At 53.8% G+C, this 22,487-nt stretch overlaps 1 protein-coding gene across 5 annotated transcripts in view; it reads left to right on the forward strand.

Annotated features, from left to right (window-relative positions):
* The window catches only part of numbl (NUMB like endocytic adaptor protein), a 56,025-nt gene that overhangs the window by 28,739 nt on the left and 4,799 nt on the right, over nucleotides 1–22,487 (forward strand). Inside the window, exons 1-8 of one of the 5 annotated variants that reach the window (XM_035386039.1) lie at nucleotides 1,314–1,732; nucleotides 4,067–4,135; nucleotides 12,142–12,283; nucleotides 15,187–15,261; nucleotides 18,038–18,112; nucleotides 19,984–20,124; nucleotides 20,647–20,851; nucleotides 21,535–21,807. In XM_035386039.1, coding sequence (XP_035241930.1) covers nucleotides 1,683–1,732; nucleotides 4,067–4,135; nucleotides 12,142–12,283; nucleotides 15,187–15,261; nucleotides 18,038–18,112; nucleotides 19,984–20,124; nucleotides 20,647–20,851; nucleotides 21,535–21,807 — 1,030 coding nt within the window. In that variant the 5' untranslated portion in view covers nucleotides 1,314–1,682. Of the gene's footprint in view, nucleotides 1–1,313; nucleotides 1,733–4,066; nucleotides 4,136–11,130; nucleotides 11,235–12,141; nucleotides 12,284–15,186; nucleotides 15,262–18,037; nucleotides 18,113–19,983; nucleotides 20,125–20,646; nucleotides 20,852–21,534; nucleotides 21,808–22,487 lie in introns of those variants that run through there. The other 4 variants (XM_035386044.1, XM_035386041.1, XM_035386042.1 and 1 more) reach the window with 4 other exon arrangements.

Raw genomic sequence — 22,487 nt, forward strand, 5'->3', positions numbered from 1 at the left:
CGGCTCTGTGAGCGCATTGGAGCGGCGGTGCTGTATATGGGTCAGGAGAAATCTGGATTGGATCAATTCCCTCCCACAGCTCGGGCGTGTGAGCGCGCATCCCACACTGCTCCAACAACAGCACACGCACACGGAAAACAGGAGCTCCTTTTTAGGCATTTTTATTCAGGCAGGAGCATTTATGCAGGGATTACAGTGCATTGTGTAACATAGCAAGTCTCTGTCCACGATTCTTCATGGGTAAGAGCACCCGCTGGCGATGGGCTATTCAAAAAGCGTGTTTCACCCGTGCGTCTTACTGAATGCGTAGGTAACAGTGCATAAAATCGGTCTGAGATTTCTCGCAGCACAGTGAGGGAAACGTGCAGTTTGGAGGTTTTGGGAGCGCACTGTTTCATGAAGGGGGGGACCTCAAGCTACACGTGATGTCCCTTTTTTTGGGTGAGGTCATTGTGTTCTGCAGCCATCCCATTAATAGGCTTATGGAAGGGACACTCCTGCAGTGCCTTGCCCACGGTAAATTGTCAGGCTAATCTGAGCGTTACACAACTGTTTTTCTGTCCCTCGCTCTCTCTCCCCCTCCCTCCCGCTCACTCACTCCCTCTCTCTCTCTCTCTCTCTCTGTCTCTCCCCTTCCTCAATCTCTCTTATCTCTCTCACCATCCCTCTCTCTTTCTCTGTTTCCGTTCCTCTCAGTAGATTATTTTACCTCAGGAGGCAGCACAGGGGACGGGGGGATGACGAGGGGGAGGGAGAAGGGGAGAGAGGGAGCGGATGCTGGGTTCTAGGGAGCGCAGCGCGGGAGGGCCTTGGGGGGTGTGTGTGTGTGTGCGCGCGCGTGTGTGTGTGTGCGTCCGCGCGCAGTAAAGCCCTAAGCTGATGAGAGCGCAGGGAGAGGTGAGTGTGTCGCAAAGGGACAGCTGGGAAATAACAGCGCGCTGAGCGCAGGCACCCGCCATCGCAGATGGGCCTCAGAGAGAGCATTTCTGCAGCGTAATCACCTCCACGCTCCCTCTCTCCCTCTCTCTTTCTCTCTCTCTCTCTCTCTCTCTCTCTCGATCTCACACTCGCTCTCTCTCTCTCTCTCTCTCACACTCTCTCTCTCTCTCTGTCTCTCTCTCGCACACGCTCCCTCTCTCTCTCTCTCTCTCGCACACGCTCTCTCTCTCTCTCTCACACTCTCTCTCACACTCTCTCTCTCTCTCTCTTTCTCTCTCTCGCACACGCTCTCTCTCTCACACTCTCTCTCTTTCTCTCGCTCTCTCTCACTCTCTCACACTCTCTGTCTCTCTCTCTCTCTTTCTCTTTCTCTCTCTCTCTCTCCCTCTCTCTCTCTCTCTCTCTCCCTCTCGCGTCCTCGTCTTTGACCTCCTCCTCTTCCTCGCGTTGTGCTCTGTGACGAGGCCGAAGCAGGAGCGTCGCGGCGCGCTGAGGCGCTCTGTCGCGTGCGGACACCCCGCTGGACACCCCTCCGGACACCCCTCCGGACACCCCTCGTGTTTTTCACGTTTTCTTCCTCCTCAAAGTTCGCCTCTCAGAAAGAGGAGTGCTGCTTTTTTTTCCTCTCTCTCTCCATCGAACCCCGAACCAGGACCGACTGGAGGTTTTTGGACGTCGCCGTCGATGTGCGTCTCTGTTTTTTTGCTGTCGTTCTTGCTCTGAGCCAACTTTGTGCGTCCACGATGAGTTTCGACAGTGGGGACGGCGAAGCGGTGGAGGCGATAGAGCTGAGGTGAGTTTGGAGGATGTGATTTGCTGTTGTGGATGCAGATCCACTCGCTAGTCTGCGGGCGTCTCTCGTTCACCGCTGTGCATCCCTTAATGTGATCAGCCTCGGCACAGCGATCAGCTGTCAGGACTGCGCGGCGGCGAACTTTCTTGGGAAGGCGCGCGCCTGGCTGATTAGCGTAGCAGCTGGTTAAACCCGAGTCTGCGTGTGAGCCGCCCTCTCAGCCAGACAGGCTAATGCCTGCGTTAACATGCGCCATCACATTTTACACGTTTTTATTTCCACCGCTGGGACCGTTTCAGAAGAGCTGTGGGGAGGGGGGGAGGGAGGGGGGGGTTAGGAGGGGGGGCGAGCGCGGGCGGTTCATCATCCAAATTTGTTTTGGATGTAAGTGGAGCTTCGGCGGCGGATCAGATCGTCTGAGTAAGCGTCAGAGCGGATGATTGAAGGTTAGGCGGGGGCGGGGCTTGGAGTGCCCGTTGAGGTGATGTGGTCTCGGCGGGGGCAGGGCTTGGGGTGCCCGCTGAGGTGATGTGGTCTCGGCGGGGGCGGGGCTTGGGGTGCCCGCTGAGGTGATGTGGTCTCGGCAGGGGCGGGGCTTGGGGTGCCCGTCGAGGTGATGTGGTCTCGGCGGGGGCGGGGCTTGGGGTGCCCGTCGAGGTGATGTGGTCTCGGCGGGGGCGGGGCTTGGAGTGCCCGTCGAGGTGATGTGGTCTCGGCGGGGGCGGGGCTTGGGGTGCCCGTTGAGGTGATGTGGTCTCGGCGAGGGCGGGGCTTGGAGTGCCGTTGAGGTGATGTGGTCTCGGCGGGGGCGGGGCTTGGAGTGCCCGTTGAGGTGATGTGGTCTCGGCGGGGGCAGGGCGGTTCTCGCCGAGAGCGAGAAGACCGCGGAAGATGGCGGTGGAGATAAACATCGCCGCCCCCTGTTTGTGTTTGCATACCGCTGGGATACCGAAGCAGCCCAGCTGCACTGAGCGCGTGCGGACTGAGCGCGGGGAAGGGGCGGGGTGACCTAATGCACCACACGGGCTCATTTTTAAATGTCCCATTTGAACATGGTGGCATTTGCCCCCCAAGGCTGTGGGTAGTCCTGCAGTAGCTGGGTGAGGGTGCTTTCAGCAAGTTTCTGTTGTCGCCATGACGATAGATGGACTGCACGAAACGCATATTATGGACCACAGGGACCTTCTGGATGCTCGCGCTGTCCCAGGACGAGGAACCCTGGCAGCAGCAGGTCCACATCTTTGACCAGCCAGACCCGTGTCCTCAAACTACAGTTACCGGAGTCAGATCAGGATTCCCCACAGGCTACATTGCCATTATCATCACCGTTATTATTAATTTACGTACATGTCTTGATGCGCTTGGCAGAGGCTCTGGTTATGGAGCACAGTAATGTGCTGTGATTCCGGCTCATCCTCTCTGTAAAGCCCTCTGCTCCCCCTGCACTTGGCCTTGGGAAGGTGTGGTCTGATTGGAAGGGGATTATAGCGGCTGTGTGTGGAGATTAGCCCACAGGAGCTCTGCTGGGGGGGGGGGGGGCAGGAGAGTGTGAGTCCCCTCCCCCCCATCTCTATCTTCCTCTTCTGTGAACACTGCTTCTGTGCATATCAGTAAAAATGAATACATTCCCCAGAACTTTGGCTCTGGGTTGCCATTTTCTAACAGTGGTGTTGGTATCTACATTAACCCTTTGTTGTAAGATCACAAATATGTGATCAGAATGTTATTACCTTACCATCCTAATGCTGATGTAACAATCGCTGCTGGTAACTGAAAGCAATGGTGTTCTGGAACACTGACGTAGAATTTTGAAAAAGACATTCCAGAGAACATACTCTTCAAAGGGCTGAAGGATGGGCGGAGGTGCAGATGCTCCCTGCAGGCTGCAGTGTTGCCCGCCGCTCCACCTGTCTGGCCTGTGTGAGGGTGGGGTTTGGGGGGCTGTTCTAAGGAGCCGCCACTGGACCTGCAGCACATTTCCGCTTTCATTAGTACCAGCCTCCATATTAGATTCCCCAAAGCACCTTAATTGACTTCCTGGTCCAGCTAATTGAATTCTGGGTAATCTCCCCGGCCCGCTGGTCCCTGGAAAGCAGTAAGGAAACGTGGGCGCGGGTCACTGGGAAGAGACGGTGTTTACCTAGCGTGTTTTCCGCTAATTAGACGGGTCATGGTATCCGCACGTCTGCTCGCCTGAGTCGGTACCCATAATGCACCCTGCCCTGTGTCTTGCCCTCAGTAGAGCGTGGCAGCCCATGCAGGGCAGAGTACAGGTCAGAAAGGCTGTGTGTGGCTGAGGACCGTGTGCATTCACTGCCATTTTGGCTCTGTCAGGTGTGTCTCGGGGGGACAGGAGGCCCGCGGAGCCACCGGCTGCCTGGATCAGAAGGCCCCGAGCCAACGGTGAGCCCAGGAAACGGAGGAGGAAGTGTACGGGTGCATTGTGGGTAAACTGTGTGGAACAAGCGAACATACTGGGAAAAGAAGAGAAGAGTGGGAGAGAGAGAGAAAGTGAGGGAGAGAGAGGTGTGGGGAGAAAGTGAGAGAGAGAAAGAGAGGGGGGGGTGTTGTTTTTTATTTTTTAATTTGCCACCCAACCCAGGGCTATATATCCAATTCCCACCCCAGTCTGGAATGTCCGACTCTAAATGGCTAGGACCCTGAAAAAGGAGCTGGAATATTCCATTCATGTCATTGCATCAGCATCAGTTCTGGCCCCACCCCCACCCCTACCCCCACCCTTACATTCTGGGGCATGGAGAGGGTCACACTCTCTATCAGGGGTGGTGTTGTGGTGGGTGCATCGCTCAGAAGGGATCTGTATCTTCTGGATCTATACCTTTCACACAGGAGACCCCGGGGGTCTTAATGAGGAACTGTCCCTGTCTCCCTGCTTTACGTTTTAATGACACATAGGGTTTATGTTCTTAATTCTCTCTGCTAGCCAGCCTGCTGTTCATGAATACTGTGGAATCGATACTGGGAACTGGGACAGTGTGTATATATATTTAGATGCATTTGTTGTTGTAGGTGTCAATTATTTTGTTACCAATCAATTGTGAACATTAGGATAAATACACCCCTCCCTGCATTTATATTATGGTTAATAAATGCTGCTACCCCATGAGCACTCCAGTTTTTACTTGGCTAGGCTCATCCTTTGGAGAGGTTGCCTGGGTAATTAGATTCTTTATCGATTATATAAACTTAAGAGTGTGAGAATGCAAAAAAAAAAACGGGATTTAGAGAGGCTCTGAGAATAGTTTGAGTCCCCCCTGCGTACCGTGTCGGGGGGTACCGAACTGAACTAGCCGGCGCGTTGGAGGGCTGGAGCGTGTTTGAGAGCGGGTGTGCTGTTTCACACCGGCTCGAACCCGCTGCACGCTCTCCTGCGGCTACCTCACTGTGCTATCAAACACTGCCCGTCAGCCCCTAACATATGGAAGCACCATACATACGTTTGCACACATACACATGCGTGTGCGCGCACAGACACGTATGCACACGCGCGCGCGCCGTGCACACACACACACACACCGTCTCCTTGACGATTAGAGGAAATGCCGCATCATGCTGGGATTTGTCTTTGTTCCGGATTTTGAAAGTTATCCGCTGAAATGGATGTCTCATGAGCGCGATGTTTTATTAATGACCGGTCACTGAATGTGCTCTCAGATATTACAGCGAGTTCTTACTCTTATGGCTTTCTCTGCTTTCTCCCTTTTAAACTGATGAAAAGATGAATTGTGTGCATTTAAGTGACGACTGAGTGGTAAAAAAAAAATCCTTGGTTATGGGCCAGGACTTTGCTCAGTGAAGCGGGTGTAACACACACACACACACACACCACACACCACACACCACACACACACACACACATGCACACACACACACACACACACACACATACATGACTGTAGTACATACAGCACATATATCACACACCTGTGTGTTGTGAGGGTGACCCTGCAGCACAGTCCCACCTGCAGCCAGGTTTCTGCCAGCCTTGCACAGGTGTTCAGCCTCAGCATCAGGGCTTAGACGGATTAAGAGAGTAGATTATATTACATCGGGTCTGTGTGGGCGGTGCCTGGGCGGGGTGGCTCCTGTTTTTAGTGGGCCAGCCCCCCCTCAGGGCTCATCACTGATATCTAATATATCATAATATATCATATATATATATATATATAATATAAGGCTGGAGACACTGACCTCACATTGGTTTAGGTTGGATGGAATGCATTAGGAGCTGACCCCAGATCAGTGTAGGCTGAATGGAGTGCATTAGACACTGACACCAGATCAGTGTAGACTTGGATGGAGTGCATTAGACACTGACCCCAGATCAGTGTAGACTGCATGGATTACATTAGATGCTGACCCCAGATCAGTATGTGCTGAATGGTCTGCTGACTTAGTGTGTACCTAACCGTTCTCTCACCCCAGAGAGAGGCTGTCAGTGCTGCGCTCCAGCCCCTCCCTCCCTTCTGCCTCTCTTCCGTTTTACACCATTCTTCCTGCGAGGAGAGCTGCCGGTTGCCACGGAGACGGGCCAGGCCGTGCTCTCTGGGTCACCATGGCCTGTGTGTGTCTGAGAGGCCAGGGAATTGGGACTTCTTGTGACAGCCTTGTGTGTGTGAGTGTGTGTGTGTGTTTGTGTGTGTCTGTGTGTGTGCGTGCGTGTTTCTGTGTGTCGGTGCACATAGGAAGCATATTCAGTGTTTTGTGATCAGAATATTAAGCAGCCAGTGGGTGGCCATACCACCCCAGTAGGTTTCTCCTGCCTGACGCTTAAAGGTACAGTAGTTGGCCTGGCTTTCTGAGTGTCTGGCTCGTAGACCCTGCAATAAAAAAGCCATTGGTGCCTAGGCCAGTAGGGGGCAGTCTTCCCTCTGCGCTAATGAAAAGACCAGACTTGAAATACAATAGCAAGGAGCCAGGAACACTGTGCTGAGGTGGCGTTTGTGGTGCTGTGGTTTCTGTCCACCGAGGCTCTCAAGCAGTTGTTTGGCAGCCCCTTCCAAAAAATGGTCAGTTGGCCAATTTTCTGTTGTAAACATGTTTTGGGCAGGACGTGTTGAGCAAAAACAACTGCGATAGCGTACATTTTTCTCTAATAGAGCACATGTGGTCCCTTTTGGGCTCGTGTAGCTTCTTTGGAGTCGATATAACGCTGAGAATTTGCCTGCGGTGACGACCGGTTTAATTTATGATCTGATAGACGCAAGACGACTCTGATGCAGCTCCACTCCTGATCTCAGCGCATTACCATTTCCTTCTGCGCGTAGCCAGTTTCTAGCATTTTTTTTTTGTTGCTAAAATACCTTCGCCATACTTTATATATTTGAAAAATGTCTATTTGACGTTGAGCGTCACCTGTGGGGTTTGCGATGAGGGTTGGAATCGCTCTGCTTCGGGCTCATGGAGCGTAGCGCAGTCCGAGCGTGATTTTGGCTCCCGTCTCTCCTGCTTTTTGGGGTTCATCCAGTCCATTTTTGTAAAAAAAATAAATAAATCATTCCGCCTGCAGCAAGCCGAGCGCGTGTGAGGGATTCAGCGCGACTCTGCGCAGCGCGCTCGCGTGTTAGGAACCGCCGCTCAGTTTAGAAACCGCACCCAGAGTCTCCACGGCGAGGGGCGGATAGCGATTCATTAATTCCCCCTCCCCCCGCCCTCTTTTGCGGAGTGGCGCGTCCCTAAACGTCGGCCCGGGATGCGTACCCCGTGTGTGAACGAGGTGTTAAACTCCGGTCGCAGCCTACTGGTCCGATTCCATGGGAATTATCGCAGAGTTTCCCCCCCCCCCCCCGCCCGCCCTGGCCAGATTCCCGGTCTGCTGCTCAATATGGCCGTCTGATCCTCGGGATTAATTGGAAAAAATAACCCCCGCCCCACCTGTGATGAGCGGTCTGGCGTGAAATGGCAGCCGCTTGGTGATTAGGAGCCATGTTATGAATGGTGAAATCGTCCTGCTGTCTGTGGGAGGGTTCGCATGAATCAGGAAGTGTGCGCGCAGCCCCAGTCTCAGAGGGCTGCTGTGCTTGCTGGGATTTGGTGTGTTACAGCGCTACACCTGAACCGTGTGCGGGTCACACACCTTGTTTCTAAGGCCCAACTTGCCCGCTGATTGAAAGGAAACAAGGGTACTGTCTGTATTTACCAGCTGATTCACCGCCGTGGCTTCCTGAGCACGGTCTTAACGCGCGTGCTCGCTACAGCGGGCGCCGCTAGCCGCCGCGTCCCGTTCCCGTCCCCCGCCCCGCGTCGCGTGGGAAGACCGCGCCTCTCGCGCACGGCTGCGCGGCGTGGGCTGGGCGCAGGGGTCCGATCCGCCAGAGGAGGCGCTGACGCGCAGCGCGGGGGAGGCGCTGCCTGCTGAATCGGCCTTCCCCAAGCGGTCGCAGATTCAAAGAAAATGGAGTCTGCTCAATGTCAGATCTTTCCACGGAGCGTCTCTTTATCGTAGGATGCTGTGTTTCATTCGTTTATCACACGTCTGTGTTACTCCCCCTGTCTGCCTCGTCTGTGCTGTCCTCCCTTTCCTTTCCCTGAAAGACTCACACGCTCCCCCCCTCCACTCTGTCTGACTCTGTGCCATTGGTATCCAGGGCCTTATGGGAAAAGAGGAGCTCTAATCTGCAGCTCAGACTCAGCACATGTGCTGCAGGTGGGCAGGGGCCAGAGGAGAAGCAATAAACAGCACTGAGAATGAGTGAGAGAGAGAGAGGGAGGGGTCTGATTAGAGAGAGAATAAGCAAGTCAGGTTTTGACTGCTTTTCACACACATGCATACACACGCACACACACACACGCACGCACACGCATGCATACACACGCACACACACACGCTTACATACACACGCACACATACATGCACGCATACACACACACACACGCTTACATACACACGCACACATACACGCACGCATACACACACACACACACACACGTGCACACGCACACACACAGCACAGCTGCAGAGTGGTTGTCTCACACAGCCTGACTGCTTCCAACGTTGTCATCACGGGCCAGATTTCGGATACTTAAGAGACATTGCTGCACCTGTCCTGAATAATGACCACACACTTCCTGTGAGACTGAGGAGCAGGCCAGGGACTCAGAACAGGCACGGTTAGGAACTACACCATTAGTGTTGTGCTGCTGAACAGAGAAGACTGAAGTGTCTGTTATGTATTTCTTACGGGAGTATTTATCATTTTTTGTGTGTAGGGTTGTTATCCCTAGTGGTGTTGTTCTCTTTCCCACTGGGGCAAACTGGCACAGCTAGTGTCACCCAAGGGCCCCCCACCCCTCCTCCGCCCCCCTGTCTTTCCTGGAGCACAACTGTGCCTTGTTTCCCGCCGCCCTGCTTCAGGACGAGGTCATCTGTTAGGAAGAGCAGGACTGGCGGGAAGACCATAGGAGAAGGACCACAGCTGAGGAAGAGACCTGAGGAGTCTCCCTCAGCATATTATTTTATTACTGTATTATTTTTATGTGAGTGTTTTGTCACAGTTATGTTTGGTATCGTTCTTTTATTGCCATTGCAATATAATTGTTCTGTCAAATGTATGTAGTATTTAATTTGGAATTGAATTGGGGGTGGGGGGGGTGAGAGGAAGATGCTACTGAGGCAGATGCTGCCGAGCGGTTTGTTGAAAAGAAGACGAAAGGAAAATCTGCTCCCTGGTTCTGCTCATTCTTTCTCTCCCGATCTCTGTCTCTCTCTCAATGCAGTCCAGATGTTTCCAAATGGAAGTATTTGGAGAAGCACATTTTATATGGAGGATAACGGAAAGTGGGGTGGAGTCAGGGGTGGTATTTTTTTTATGGAGCATACGGTATGTGTGTGTTCGTGTACATGTGCGTGCGTGTGTGTGTGTGTGCATGTGGTGTGTGCGTGTGTGTGTGCGTGTGCGTGTGGGTGCGCTCTTTGAGGGAGGGGGGTCCCTGGCTCTTTTTTGTTTTTGGACAGAGACGTGGTCTCCAGCTGGTTTTCATTAGGGGGTGAGGTCATGGCCGTGGGAGGGGCGGGGTGTGATGTGCGTCTCGGGGCAGGTCCCGGGGCGGGGGCGGGTCGGGGGGAATGCGGTCCGGCGGGAGTCTACAGTACAGCGGCGTGGCGGAGATGGCGGCTCAGACTGTCTGTAAGGTTACGTCTGGCCGCCAGAGCGTGGGGAGTGACAGGGTCTCCTTGGCCAGAGCAGCACAGTGAGGACAGCAGTCCCACGCCTTCCTGCAGGGGAATTTCCCTCCGCCCCTTCCCAGAATTCTCTGCTGTTTCCTGGTTATTCTTGAGTTTTGAGGTGAGCCCACCTCAATACTGTACAGCATTTATACACACGCGTAAACACATATGTGCACACACACACACACACACACACACACTCACCCAGTCCTCCTGTAGTGTGCAGTAAGGTGGATAGGAGGCGCTGTGGGATTCCTGTGATTTGACTGGCTGCCGGGGCGGGGGGGGGGGGCGGGGCGGGGGGGACGGGGCGGGGCGGGGGGAAGGATGTGATTGGCACGGCGGCAGGAGGGTGACGCTCAGCGCCACTGAATGTCAGAGCACAGTGGGCTGGGATTCAGGAGATGAAATGAGAGCTCTACTCTGTCTTACCCCCCCCCCCCCCCCCCCCATTCCCAGCGCTCCTTCAGTGGCCAGAATCTCAAATGACCTCATAGCACTCCGATTAGACCAGCCCCCAAATATGGAGAGAGCACCCACCTGCCACCCCCCCTCCCCCCTATCCCGTGGGCCATCCCAGAGAAGCCATGTCAACCCGCCCCCCCCCCCCCCCAACCACCCCCAGCCCCCACCCCCTTCCCAGGCGCCAGGCCCAAATCCAGGTACCAGTCAGTCAGCCCCTCTCTCCCCCCCGCCTCCCCCTCGATTGGCAGGGGCTCTGCCGAAGGAATGCCCCCCGTCCCCCCGTCCCCCCCGTCCCCCCCGTCCCCCCCCAGCCTGTGTGACTGTGGCCCTGACTCATACCAGCTCTGAGTGAAGCCTTTGAGGTGCCATCAGCGATTTTAAAAATACAAACACATCAGTGTGTGTGTGTGTGTGTGTACACTTCCGCCTGCCCATGCTTTCAGCTCTCTGCCCGTAAGGCTGAGCAGGGCTGGGAAATGAAGCACACACACATTCCCTAAGTGTGTATATAATACACTCACAACCAAGCAGGAGATGTGTACCTCTATTCTACGCTCCTGGGTTGAGGACAGCTTTGTCCTTTTATGAGGTCATCTTTTGGACCCGTAGTTGCAGCGTTTTCATTGAAGAAGCCTCTGAACACCATAGACAAAGAGTTGCCATCAGAGGTCTAGGGAGTCGGGAATTCGATTTGTAAATCGTGCTACTGCTAAAAGTGACAAAAAGATTTTTGGGAGTAAACGCTGAGAGTGCAGTGCTGTTAGTAGTGTTCAAGATTACAGAAACACAGTAATTAGCAGAAGAAGCGTGAAGGACGATCGCGGACATGCGCGAACGAACGACGAGACGGTAACGTGCCGTTTTATTTTAAAATAAGCGTGTGTGTTTTTTTCAAACGGCAGTTCTGTATAATCTCAAAGCTGGAGCGCACACAGTGTTTTCATCATCCGTTCCTCTCAGCTCGGTCTGTTTTGAATTTACTCCGAGATGTGTACCTCACTTTAATCTACTGTTGTCTTCAGAGGTGTCTTGTTTGACCATTTGATGTATGACTGTTTGCTGGTGCTGTATCCTGGTCTATGGGTAGAAGAAAACCTGCTTGCGCAGAACGCATCCGGTTATGGATGATCGTTTCGTTCGCCACGGCTCGAACCGCCGATGCAAAACAGGGCGGGCGGACGAGGAACAGAACGAGGAGCAGCTTGGATGCGTAATTCAGATCCGTTCAAAGACACTGAAGTCAGGTGTGCGGGAGATAAAAGTCACATTGGAAATGATCTCATCCAGATTCCAGATGGAGCTCAATGTGAAAAACGCTGAAGTGGCAGTTTACGAGCCTCTGACTTCGAGAGGAAGGCTTTTCAGTTCAATGGTTTTAAATTCAGAAATGGTGCATTTTTGTGATTGATGGCTAAGGAATGACCTACATTTCTCATTACGTGATGATTGGCAGCCCTCGATTCTGATAGGGGTCGGGAACAGAAAAACGGGACCGGTCGAAACTGTATTGACGCTTGGGTTAGCCAGTCAATTCATATGTGTTATGAGCGTACGCGCACGGTGCGATCGATGGACTGGATTTACGGGCTGGTGCTCCCCCGTACCGACCCGGGTGTTTCCACGCTGGGGGGGGGGGGGGGGGGGGGGTCGATGCGGACCGCGCTGTCCGTCGCACGCGGTCGGAATCCAGATCGGGCGGATTTTTCGGAGGGTGTTTGTGACTCATCGCCGCTCTCGTTCCTCCTCTCTCCCGCAGCGACCAGGACCTGGAGATGAACAAGCTTCGGCAGAGCCTGCGCAGGAAAAAGCCCACCTATGTGCCCGAGGCCAGCCGGCCCCACCAGTGGCAGGCCGACGAGGAGGCCGTGCGCAAGGGCAAATGCAACTTCCCCGTCCGGGTAAGCCCCCTTCGCCCCACGGGCTGCCCTCGCCTCTGCCCGATTAAAAATAGCGCAGCATTGCTACTGTTTGCCTTGTCATCTTTGACCTTAGAGCAGTGGCTGCCCAACCCTGTTTCTGGAGATCTACCATCCCTTAGGTTTTCACTCCAACCCGAACAAAGCACACCTCATTCACAACAACTCATCTCTTTGAGCTGCTGATTGGTTGAATCACATGTGTCAAATTAGCGTTGAAATGTAATCCTGCAGGATGGTAGATCTTCAGGAACAGGGTTGGGCAGCTTTGCATTAGCACTTGAGAACACCACAGTACATGGTAGCTGGAAAAGGCCATTCTGTCTGTCCAGGCTCATTGGACTGGAGTGTCCAGCACCATGTCAAGCCTAGATTCCGCCTCTACTACGTGACCTGGCTAGCTATTTCATGCATCAAGCTAACTCACTGTTCAGCCTCTCTAATTTGGCCGACTAGCTGCAAACACATCGCAGGAAATGAATAACGGGTTGATCCCCAATGATGAATGGCTGTTGGTTTGGAAATGCAGCACCGGGGGTACTTTATCTAACACTAATTTGCTGGACAGTGTCGCGTTTTCCATGAGGCATTAACGTAATCCCACAGATCTCTGGTCTAAGCGTCAGTTCGCAGCTCCAAGCCTACGTCCGTTTGACACTCAAATAATGGCGTTAAGGGGGCACATCAGCGTTTTTATCAGCCGTATGCTACTGAGGGCAATAGGCTAGCCAGCTAATCAGGATCGCTGAAAACCAAACTAGTTGAGAAGTCAATTAGAAGGAAAAAAATAGCTTCCTGAGGAACTGATTGCTTGACTAAAGAAATAATAAATTCTGTGAATAAATGCTGTTTGATCAGCGCTGTCAGATTCTTTCATTCTTCGTCTGTGCTTTACCCTGAAAGCTAATGCGTGACCCTCGCATCAGAGAGTAAGTGCTTGCTGGCCTCCGGTCGCTGGCCCTCACCTTGTACCTTGTAGTTTTTTTTGTTGTACCGATCAATGGAGGAGTGAAAGCTGCTGACCTCGATTAGGCCCTTTCTCCTCGGGCTGATTTTCCTGTCATGGGGGGCCGGGGGGGGGGGGGGGGGGGGGGCGGGGGCTGGTGGAGGAGGGTTCGGGAGGCAAAGATTCGGCATACAGGACCGGCACACGGCTTGTAGATACCAGTCGCCCCCCCCCCCCCCCCCCCCCCAATCAAATCTTTACCAACCCCTATTCCCTCCCTTTTACGTAACTGCACGGGGGGGGTGGGGGTGTGGGTGGGTATTGACATAGCTGGCAGCGCAGAGGCGGGCCGAGAGGCACTGCGGCATGCCGCGCTGTGATTGGCCGACGTCTCCCCGATGAACCGCGGCGGCGGGCTAGGCGCTAACGCTCCAGCCCGGGGGACGAGCCAGATCAATTAGCGCTCCCCCCCGTTTGAAGTTGCGCTCCGGTTCACCCTCCTTTTTTTTTACATTTCTTTATTTTTAATTATTCTTCACACCCAGTTAAGTGATACAGTAAGCCTCAGTGCATTGTGGGATGTCCCGAGTTCCCCCAAGGTCTGCTCCAAAAAAACTATCCAGGAAGAGCTACAGTGTTGTGGTGGGGACATAGATAGGACAAGACAGTAGATAGCATTGCCTTCCATTCAGAGGAGAGGGGTCTAATGGATATTGACCATGATGCTCTGCTTCAGGAACACGGCCCTAAAGTGACTTGTCCTGGCAAATGTCAATGTTTTCAATGTCAGAATGCGAATTGCTTAGCTAAAGAGGGGCAACAGAAGATGCCACGGCCGGGCTCTTATTAGCTGAAGGGTGTAGCCGAAGAGCCCTAAAGCCTTAGCTGAGCTGCACACGTGCAGAAGCAGCCCAGCGCGTCACGGTGCCACACGGCAGCGATTGCTTGTGACGCCATTTTTGCTCTTTCTCTGGACTCTCAGGTGAGCGGGAATTTTCGCAGACAGAAAAGAAAAGGAGCTAATTGCCTCTCTGGGGCTCGGCTGCGAGGACTCTGAGAGAGAGAGAGAGAGAGAGAGAGAGAGGGAGAGGGAGAGGGAGAGAGAGAGAGAGAGAGAGAGAGAGAGAGAGAGAGAGAGAACGTTAGCGCTCATCCCAAATCTTCAGCACTCAGCCGAGCTGATTTCAGTGACTGTGGAGGGATTAGACTGTTGAGCTATTTACCTTCCACATCTGAATCCTTTCTAAATGTGAATGCCATCCTCATTAGTTTGAAGTGTTGAATGCATAAATAATGAACTCGCACACACACAGTCACATGCATACATATATACTCTGTGAGGACACACTATACATATTCATGTAGATTTCATATGCTGAGAGGAGATGGATTTAAGTGTGTGTACAGAGGGCTACTGAGATGGATGTAAATGTGTGTACAGTGTGTGACTGAGATGGATGTAGATGTGTGTACAGTGTGTGACTGAGATGGATGTAAATGTGTGTACAGTGTGTGACTGAGATGGATGTAGATGTGTGTACAGTGTGTTACTGAGATGGATGTAAATGTGTGTACAGTGTGTGACTGAGATGGATGTAGATGTGTGTACAGTGTGTGACTGAGATGGATGTAGATGTGTGTAGTGTGTTACTGAGATGGATGTAGATGTGTGTGTGGTGCTCTACTGATGGCCTGCTCTGCTCAGGCTTTGCTGAGCTCAGCGGTTTTGCAGAGATGAAGAGCACAGCCGTGAGCGATGGAGAGTGTGCATGCTTAAGGTGATCAGCTCCACAGTGGCTGATCCTCCCCAGTAGCATTGCTGAGAGTATGACCGGCATGCATTACAGTCAGTTTTGCATGTAAATGCGGCTGCTTGTCTTACCTGCTATCTCTCTCCCTCTTTCCCTCTCTTCTTTCTCCCCCCCTCCTCTCTCTTCAGTATTTGGGCCTGGTGGAGGTGGATGAGTCCAGGGGGATGCACGTGTGTGAAGAGGCAGTGAAGAAGCTCAAAGTAGTGAGTATAAGATGGCTATCTCTCTCTGTCTCAGTCTCTCTCTCTCTCTCTCTCTCTCTCTCTCTCTCTCTCTCTCTGTCTCAGTCTCTCTCTCTCTGTCTCTCTCTCTCTCTCTCTCTCTCTGTCTCTCTCTCGCTCTCTCTCTCTCTGTCTCAGTCTCTGTCTCTCTCTCGCTCTCTCTCTCTCTGTCTCAGTCTCTCTCTCTCTCTCTCTGTCTCAGTCTCAGTCTCTGTCTCTGTCTCTGTCTCTGTCTCTCTCTCTCTCTCTCTCTCTCTGTCTCTCTCTGTCTCTCTCTCTGTCTCAGTCTGTCTCTCTCTCTCTCTCTCTCTCTCTCTCTCTCTCTCTCTCTCTCTCTCTCTGTCTCTCTCTCTCTCTCTCTCTCTCTCTCTCTGTCTCTCTCTGTCTCTCTCTCTGTCTCAGTCTCTCTCTCTCTCTCTCTGTCTCAGTCTCTGTCTCGTCCTGTTGCAGTCCAGCGCAGTGTTTCTCATGTGTTCAGCAGTGCTCCTTAGCCAGGCGTGAAGTGCAGGCGCTCCCAGTCGTGCAGCTGGCTTGTTTACACAAGCAGCGGAGGGCTGGGTAGCTCAAGGACACGACTGCAGCACCCACCCCCCCCCCCCCCCCCCATCCCTCTCCCCTCCTTGCCTTTTACCGCCATCTCCTTTCCCCTCTCTTTCTCCTGCTCTCCCCTGCTCCCTACTTTCCTTTACCCCATCTTGTTTCTTGTTATCTTCCTCATTTCACCCTGCCCCTCACCTTTCTTATCCCTCCTTCTCCTCCTCCTCCTCCTCCTCTCCTCCTTTCTTCTCTTGTCCCCTCCCCTCATCTCCTGATCGTTTATCTGTGCAGCTCTTCATTATTAAACCCCAGCACCTCTCTGGCGTTCCCGGCAGACGGGCTTAGAGAGAGAGCCAAATCTCCTCCCCCCCATGCCTGCCCCCCCCCCCCTTGCGGCCGCGTCAGGACGCAGTGAATGGGCCCAGTCAGGGCCGAGCCTGTCGCCCCTGTCCCAGCCAGGCCGCCGCCTCGTGTGAGGTCGCGCGCCGCTTTCGTCCCCGGGTCTGTTCCCCCCGCTAACGCGGCTGCAGCGGGGAGCGGAGAGTGGCCTGACGGTGACCCCTGTCTGCCCCCGCCCCCCCCACACTTTACCCCCCAACACCAGGAACTCACAGCCTGTACACCTGCCTCAGAGCTTCCCCTGCCTGTGTGTGTGTGTGTGTGTGTGTGTGTTCCTTCTCCCTCTCTCTCTCTCTCTGTCTCTTTCCCTCCACTTCCCCTCCCTTCTGTCGTTTCCCAATCCCTGCAGTCCTGTTTCTCCTGCTGTTTTCAGCTCTTACTCCTCATCCCTATTTATCTTTATTTCTCCCTCTGTACCCTCTGCCCAATCACTCCTTTTGCCTCTCTCTCCCATACTCTGCTTTCTCCTTCTGCTTTACCCTTTTCTTCCTTTCCATTTCTCCCTTGCTCTCTCTCGCACTCTCCATCTCTCTCACCCCTCCCTCTCTGTCTGTCTTCCTTCCCCTCCATCCTTCTTTCTCTCTCTCTCTCTTTGTCTCTGTCTCTCCCCCTCTCTCTCAGCTGTATTTTAATTGCCTTCCTCTCCTCCCATCCTGGTGTAGTTTAAGCACAGCTGCTCCCCGCTGAGTCAGTAGTGTTTGCCTCTGATCCTTCATCACAGGCGAGGAGGAGGAAGAGGAGCAAGCTGGCTTTATCTTGGCTCTCTGTCTTCTTCCCCTCCATCTCCTGCTCTCTCTATCTCTCTCTCTCTCTCTCTCTCTCCACCCCCCCCCCTCTGGAATTATGCAAATAGTGCCCTTCTATCGGTTTGTCATGCTTTCAGAGCAGCCCCCCCCCCCCCCCCCATACCCCCAACCCCCTCCCAGCGTGCATCACCCAGCCGTCGTCTCCGTTTGTTTTGATGGTATTTTTAGAATCGCCCGGCTCTCGCCCCCCGCCGCCCCGTTTGAGAACACCAGGACGCTTCCCGAAAACCCGGGGATCCAGGGCGGTGGGGGGCGGAGCGCGTGCGACAGAGAGGAAGCATCTTCTCCGAGCGGCTGTGTGGAGTGGCCTGCTGCAGCCGGACCTGCGCCTCTCCCCCTGCTGGGCCTGTGCGTCGGCTGGGCGCTCGCGGCGATCTGTTAGCGCTGTGCGTTCAAATGGCTGCCAGTGCAGTCTAATGGATGTAAAACTGGGCTTGTAGTCAAGAGGTTGCAGGTTTTATCCCCAGGTTAGGGCACTGCCATTGCAAAAAAGGTTTGACCTCATTTACTTCAGCAATATCCGGTTGTATGAGGACTATGCAAAAAAGAAAACTTTTTTGCGTTACTATGGACCAGAGCGATATTTTTAAATGGCAGTAAAAACGGTATCAAGCTAACGTGCTAACAGTCCAGGTGTTGACTCTGCAGGTTAGTTTAACCTGTCCGGGGGTCCCTGGGCCTTTTCATCTCCTTTACAAAAGTTTTGGTTAATCACTGACTGAAGACCCCCGCCCAAATGCTTTTCCTTCCGAAAGACCGCTTAGAGGTGTACAGGAGCCAGAGGCTCAGATGCCACTAACAACAGCGGTAGTTCAGGATTTTAGTAGCTTTGCAGTTGGAAAAACATCTACCGTTTACTACAGGACTTGCAAGCAGCTAGCAGACGAACAGCTTCCTGCCGTATGAACCGTGTCAGTTCCTGTATGAACCATGTGCGTTCTCGTATTAACTGTGCGTTCTCGTATGAATTGTGTCCACTCACGTATCGACCGTGTGCGCTCCCTGTTGTGTTTCAGAGCGGGAAGAAGTCGGTCAAAGCTGTGCTGTGGGTGTCAGCAGATGGCCTGAGGGTCGTGGATGACAAAACCAAGGTAAGGCTGTGACTACCCTTTGTGTGTGTGTGTGTGTTTATATGAGTGTGTGTGTCATTGTGTGTCCATGTGTTTGTGTTTGTGTGTTTGTGTGTGTGTGTGTGTGTGTCCACGTGTATGTGTTTGTATGTGTGTGTTTGTGTGTGTGTGTGTGTTTGAATCTGTGTATGTGTCTTATGTATGGGATAACCAGAGCACCCCTCCCACAATACATTATGGGCCAGATTTACTAAGGAAACAGTCGCGGCGCAGAACACTCCCTGTATTGCGGCTCTGCTGCGGTCACTGATGCCGACTGTTCCAGAGCCGCATTCACCCAGCAAGCCTGTCATTTAGCGAGCAGGTGGGAACAGAGCTGACAGAGGCACAGCAGGTGAGACAGCTTCCCAAAACAGTGACATGAGAATCGCCCCCGCCCTCCCCCCCCCCCCCCCCCCCCACACTCGCACACACACACACTTACCCCCCCCACACGCACGCACACACACACACACACACACACACCCCAGCTGTCACTCTGTCCCCCTGGCCCCGCCTCTCAGAGCGCGGGGCTGCCAGGGCTGGGCGGGGCTGATGATGTCGCGGCTCTGGCGCGGGCGGCTGGTGAATGCTTTTTCCTTTCCGAGGCCAGGTCAGCCGCCCGGGGAGCCAGATTGCTGAGGTTTCAGTCTTTACATTTTGGGAGGGGGGGGGTGGGTGGGTGTTTAGGAGGGGGGGGGGGGGGGACAGAGGGAGACAGAGTGCACTCACTTCACCCTGGCCTGTTCGGCTGCCAGCTCGTCAGGGGCCTCCCGTCACGAGAGCAATTATCAGACTTTCCTTTCAGGGGAGAGGAAAGCGAAAGAAAAGAGAGGGGGGAAAAAAGAGACTCACAAAGTAGGCTTTTTGTTTCTGTGTGGCTCCACACAAATGACCCCTTCTACACACACACACACACACACCTCGCTCTGGCTCTCTTTCCGCTGACCTTCCTCTGAGTCAGCAACCCCCCGCCCCTCCCCAATTCACCTTTCTTTCCCCCCCAAAGCCCGCCTCCCTTCTGTCTGCTCTGAAAGAGTCAGCAGCAGCGGGACACGCAGCCGCAGAAACACCCACGTCTGCTCCTGTACCCGACCCGCTCTCCATGAGTCAGCACCGTGCCCCTTCCGTCAACTCACCACCCCCCCCCCTCCTCCGGTGCCCCCCTCAATGCCCCCTGTACACCCCTCACTGAAGACCACCCCCCCCCCCCCCATCCACAGAAAGCTCTTTAATCGACTAATTGGCTTAGCATGAATGGATCATTCTTCCACTCCATCTTTCTCAGTGGGGAAAGTGAGGGAGGAAGCTGATGGGCATGTGTGACCCTCTCCTCCTCTTCCTCCCTCTCTTTCACTCTCTGTCTCTCCCTCTCCCTCTGTCTCTGTCTCTGGACTCACAACTCTTTCTATTGTGGGCCGTAGTTCTTACAGGATCCAAAAGTGCCCCTCCCTCCCCTTTCGCCCATTGGGGTTGAAATGCCTCCTCTCTCCCCCCAGCAATTTAATGGCCCGGAAAGAGAGCAGGACGGAACGGCCAAAGAACATTCCGGTATCTGGGCAATCATCGTGTCGGAATATTCTTAAGCTGTTTACTGAAAATAGGACCTAGGAGTGGAAACAACACGACCATAAATCCTTCGATATTCAGGAGACCTCGTTAGATAACGGTCGATCTCCCTTTTCCACGTGTGTGTCGGTTCTTGGTTCAGTGAGAGATGCGGTGTTTTGATGTGCTGGTAATTCGCCGTTAATGCTCACCCCGTTCACTCTGTTTACGTCTCCATTTGCACAAACTGAATTTTTTTTTTGTGAAAACCAGGAAGTGCTATGTTTTCTGTTCTTCGGCTGCAGGACCTCATCGTGGACCAGACCATCGAGAAGGTGTCCTTCTGCGCGCCCGACAGGAACTATGACAAGGCGTTCTCGTACATCTGCCGCGACGGCACCACGCGCCGCTGGATATGCCACTGCTTCATGGCCCTGAAGGACTCGGTGAGCCCCGGATCGGTCTCGCCTGCTCGCCGCTCAGTGGCCGCGGTTAGAATGACCGCCGGCTTAACTGATCTGGAATCAGTGCTTAAGGGGGCCGCACGGCGCTTACCGTAGATAACGCCAGCGATAGATCTTTATTTCAGATGTTTACTGTGACGTTTCAAACGTTTATTGGCCGTCCCTCAAGGCCAACAAAATACTCAGAGCACAGTCCAAGCTCGCAGGCTTTTTTTTCCATTCCCTCATTGGCCCGAACAGGGGAACAGAGAGGAGGTTCAGTCACTTCAGTACGCTTCAGGAATACAGACTGTGACAGCTGTGACATCACCAGAAATACGGGTTGACCAAAGCAGAGTGGCTCAGTCTGTACAGGGACAGGCCACGTATGGGCTAAGCCCTATAGCCTAGTCATAGCTAGTCATAGCTAGGCTATGTTATTAACCGGCTATCTGGGAAGGTTCTGAGAGGAGTTCCCGAAGGCGGCTAACGCTGACGCTAACACGGAACGGTTTTGTCCACCAGGGGGAGCGCCTGAGTCACGCGGTGGGCTGCGCCTTCGCCGCCTGCCTCGAGCGGAAGCAGCGGCGGGAGAAGGAGTGCGGGGTCACCGCCTCCTTCGACGCCAGCCGCACCTCCTTCGTGCGCGAGGGGTCCTTCCGCGTCACCTCGGCCGGCCAGCAGCCCGACCGCGAGGACATCATGAAGCAGCTGCAGGAGAAGAAGAAAGGTACTGGCGCCCTCTGCCTGCTGGGCTGAATCACTGCAACACCGTGCACCGATATTTGCTGAACCAGGGCTGTATTAAAGTTAGTGGGAATTCATCACATGTCAGACTCCATGGTTCGTAGGGCAGCTGACTAAACCCATATATGACCCCCCCCCCCCCCCGTTTGGCTGGGAGTTTGATTCCCCATCATAGCACTGTGATCCCACCTCTATCTGTGCCCCTCTCTGCTCTCTCCCTGCCTGATTAAAGTGAGAAAAATGCATAAGCAGAGCGGACTCTCCTCTCTCCTGCTAAACTCCCATGATGCTTTGTTCTTCGCTTGGTGCCCAGCCTATTGAGCGCGGCCCTGACCTCTTCCGGTCTGGCAGCGGGTGGCTGGTCTGAATTGCACGGGCAATTGAATTTGACTGTGTAACTCAATCATTGCCCGGTGGCCTCGAACGGCGAGAGTTACAGAAGCTTGTAATAAATTCTATTGCATCGGCTGCACTTCACTGCATCGACAGCGCAAAGGGCACAAGTAATGCGAGGCTCCAGATTGAGATGAAATAACTGATAAAATGCGTGAAACAGCCGTCCTGTTGGACTTGTGTGGTATTTATGGCGCGCTACACAGAAGCCTGAATGTGACGGAGATCTCTCCACCCTCACTCCACCCCCCAACCCCACCCCCCCCCCCGTAGCGGAGCCCCCGTGCGCCATCCCCGCCATTCCACCGGGCACCGCCTCCCCCCCGGAGGGCGCGGCCTCGCCGGTGGACCGGGCAGAGCCGGGGGGGCCCCACGCCATCCCCCGGCGCCACGCCCCCATCGAGCAGCTGGTGCGGCAGGGCTCCTTCCGCGGCTTCCCCGCCCTCAGCCAGAAGAACTCGCCCTTCAAGCGCCAGCTGTCCCTGCGGCTCAACGACCTGCCGTCCACCCTGCAGCGCAAGACCGACTTCCAGACCAAGAACCCCGGTGAGCGCCCCGCCCCGCCGTCCCCACGGCAACCGGTCCGTCCGTCCGTCGCCGTGGAAACTGGGGCGCTCCCAAGGACGGTGATGATGCCGGTGGAGGTTATGTCCTTGGGGGGGGACGTCTTATCATTAATGTGCGCAATCTGTAATGTAGCCCTGAAAACTCCTCCAGCCAGAATCTCATGATGGAGAGGTGGCCAACTCCAGTCCTGGAGAACTGCGGTGGCTTTGGGTTTTGTGTTTTCTTTTCAATTTTAAGCCTGCTTAGGCCTTGGAAATAAGGTGCTTGGACTCTTTAGCCAATCAGTGACTATTATTCATATGCGGAGACTCAATGAAAACCAGCCGACACTGCAGCCAAACAGGACTGGAGTTTGATTCCCCCCCAAGTAGTTGGCCATCTGGTTACAATAGAGAATCTGTTGTCATATTAACACAGCATTTAAAAAAAAAAATCAATCCTGTCAGCCAGAGAAGGTGTTCGCAGGTACAGTTACCGGTAGCAACATAACTGCATAATTAACACGTTTGCATTGGCGTCATTTCTGGCAAGGCAGCTCCTCAGAGTGATGCCCAGCGCTTGCTCTCAGCAGTTTCATTAGTAATCATTCACAGAGCAGAGGTTGCGCTTGCATAATTATACGGTGTCTGTGTTGTTCTTGCTCTTTATCAGCAGCATAA

This window comes from Anguilla anguilla, chromosome 12, assembly GCF_013347855.1.
Source record: "Anguilla anguilla isolate fAngAng1 chromosome 12, fAngAng1.pri, whole genome shotgun sequence".
NCBI classification, from domain to species: Eukaryota; Metazoa; Chordata; class Actinopteri; order Anguilliformes; family Anguillidae; genus Anguilla; species Anguilla anguilla.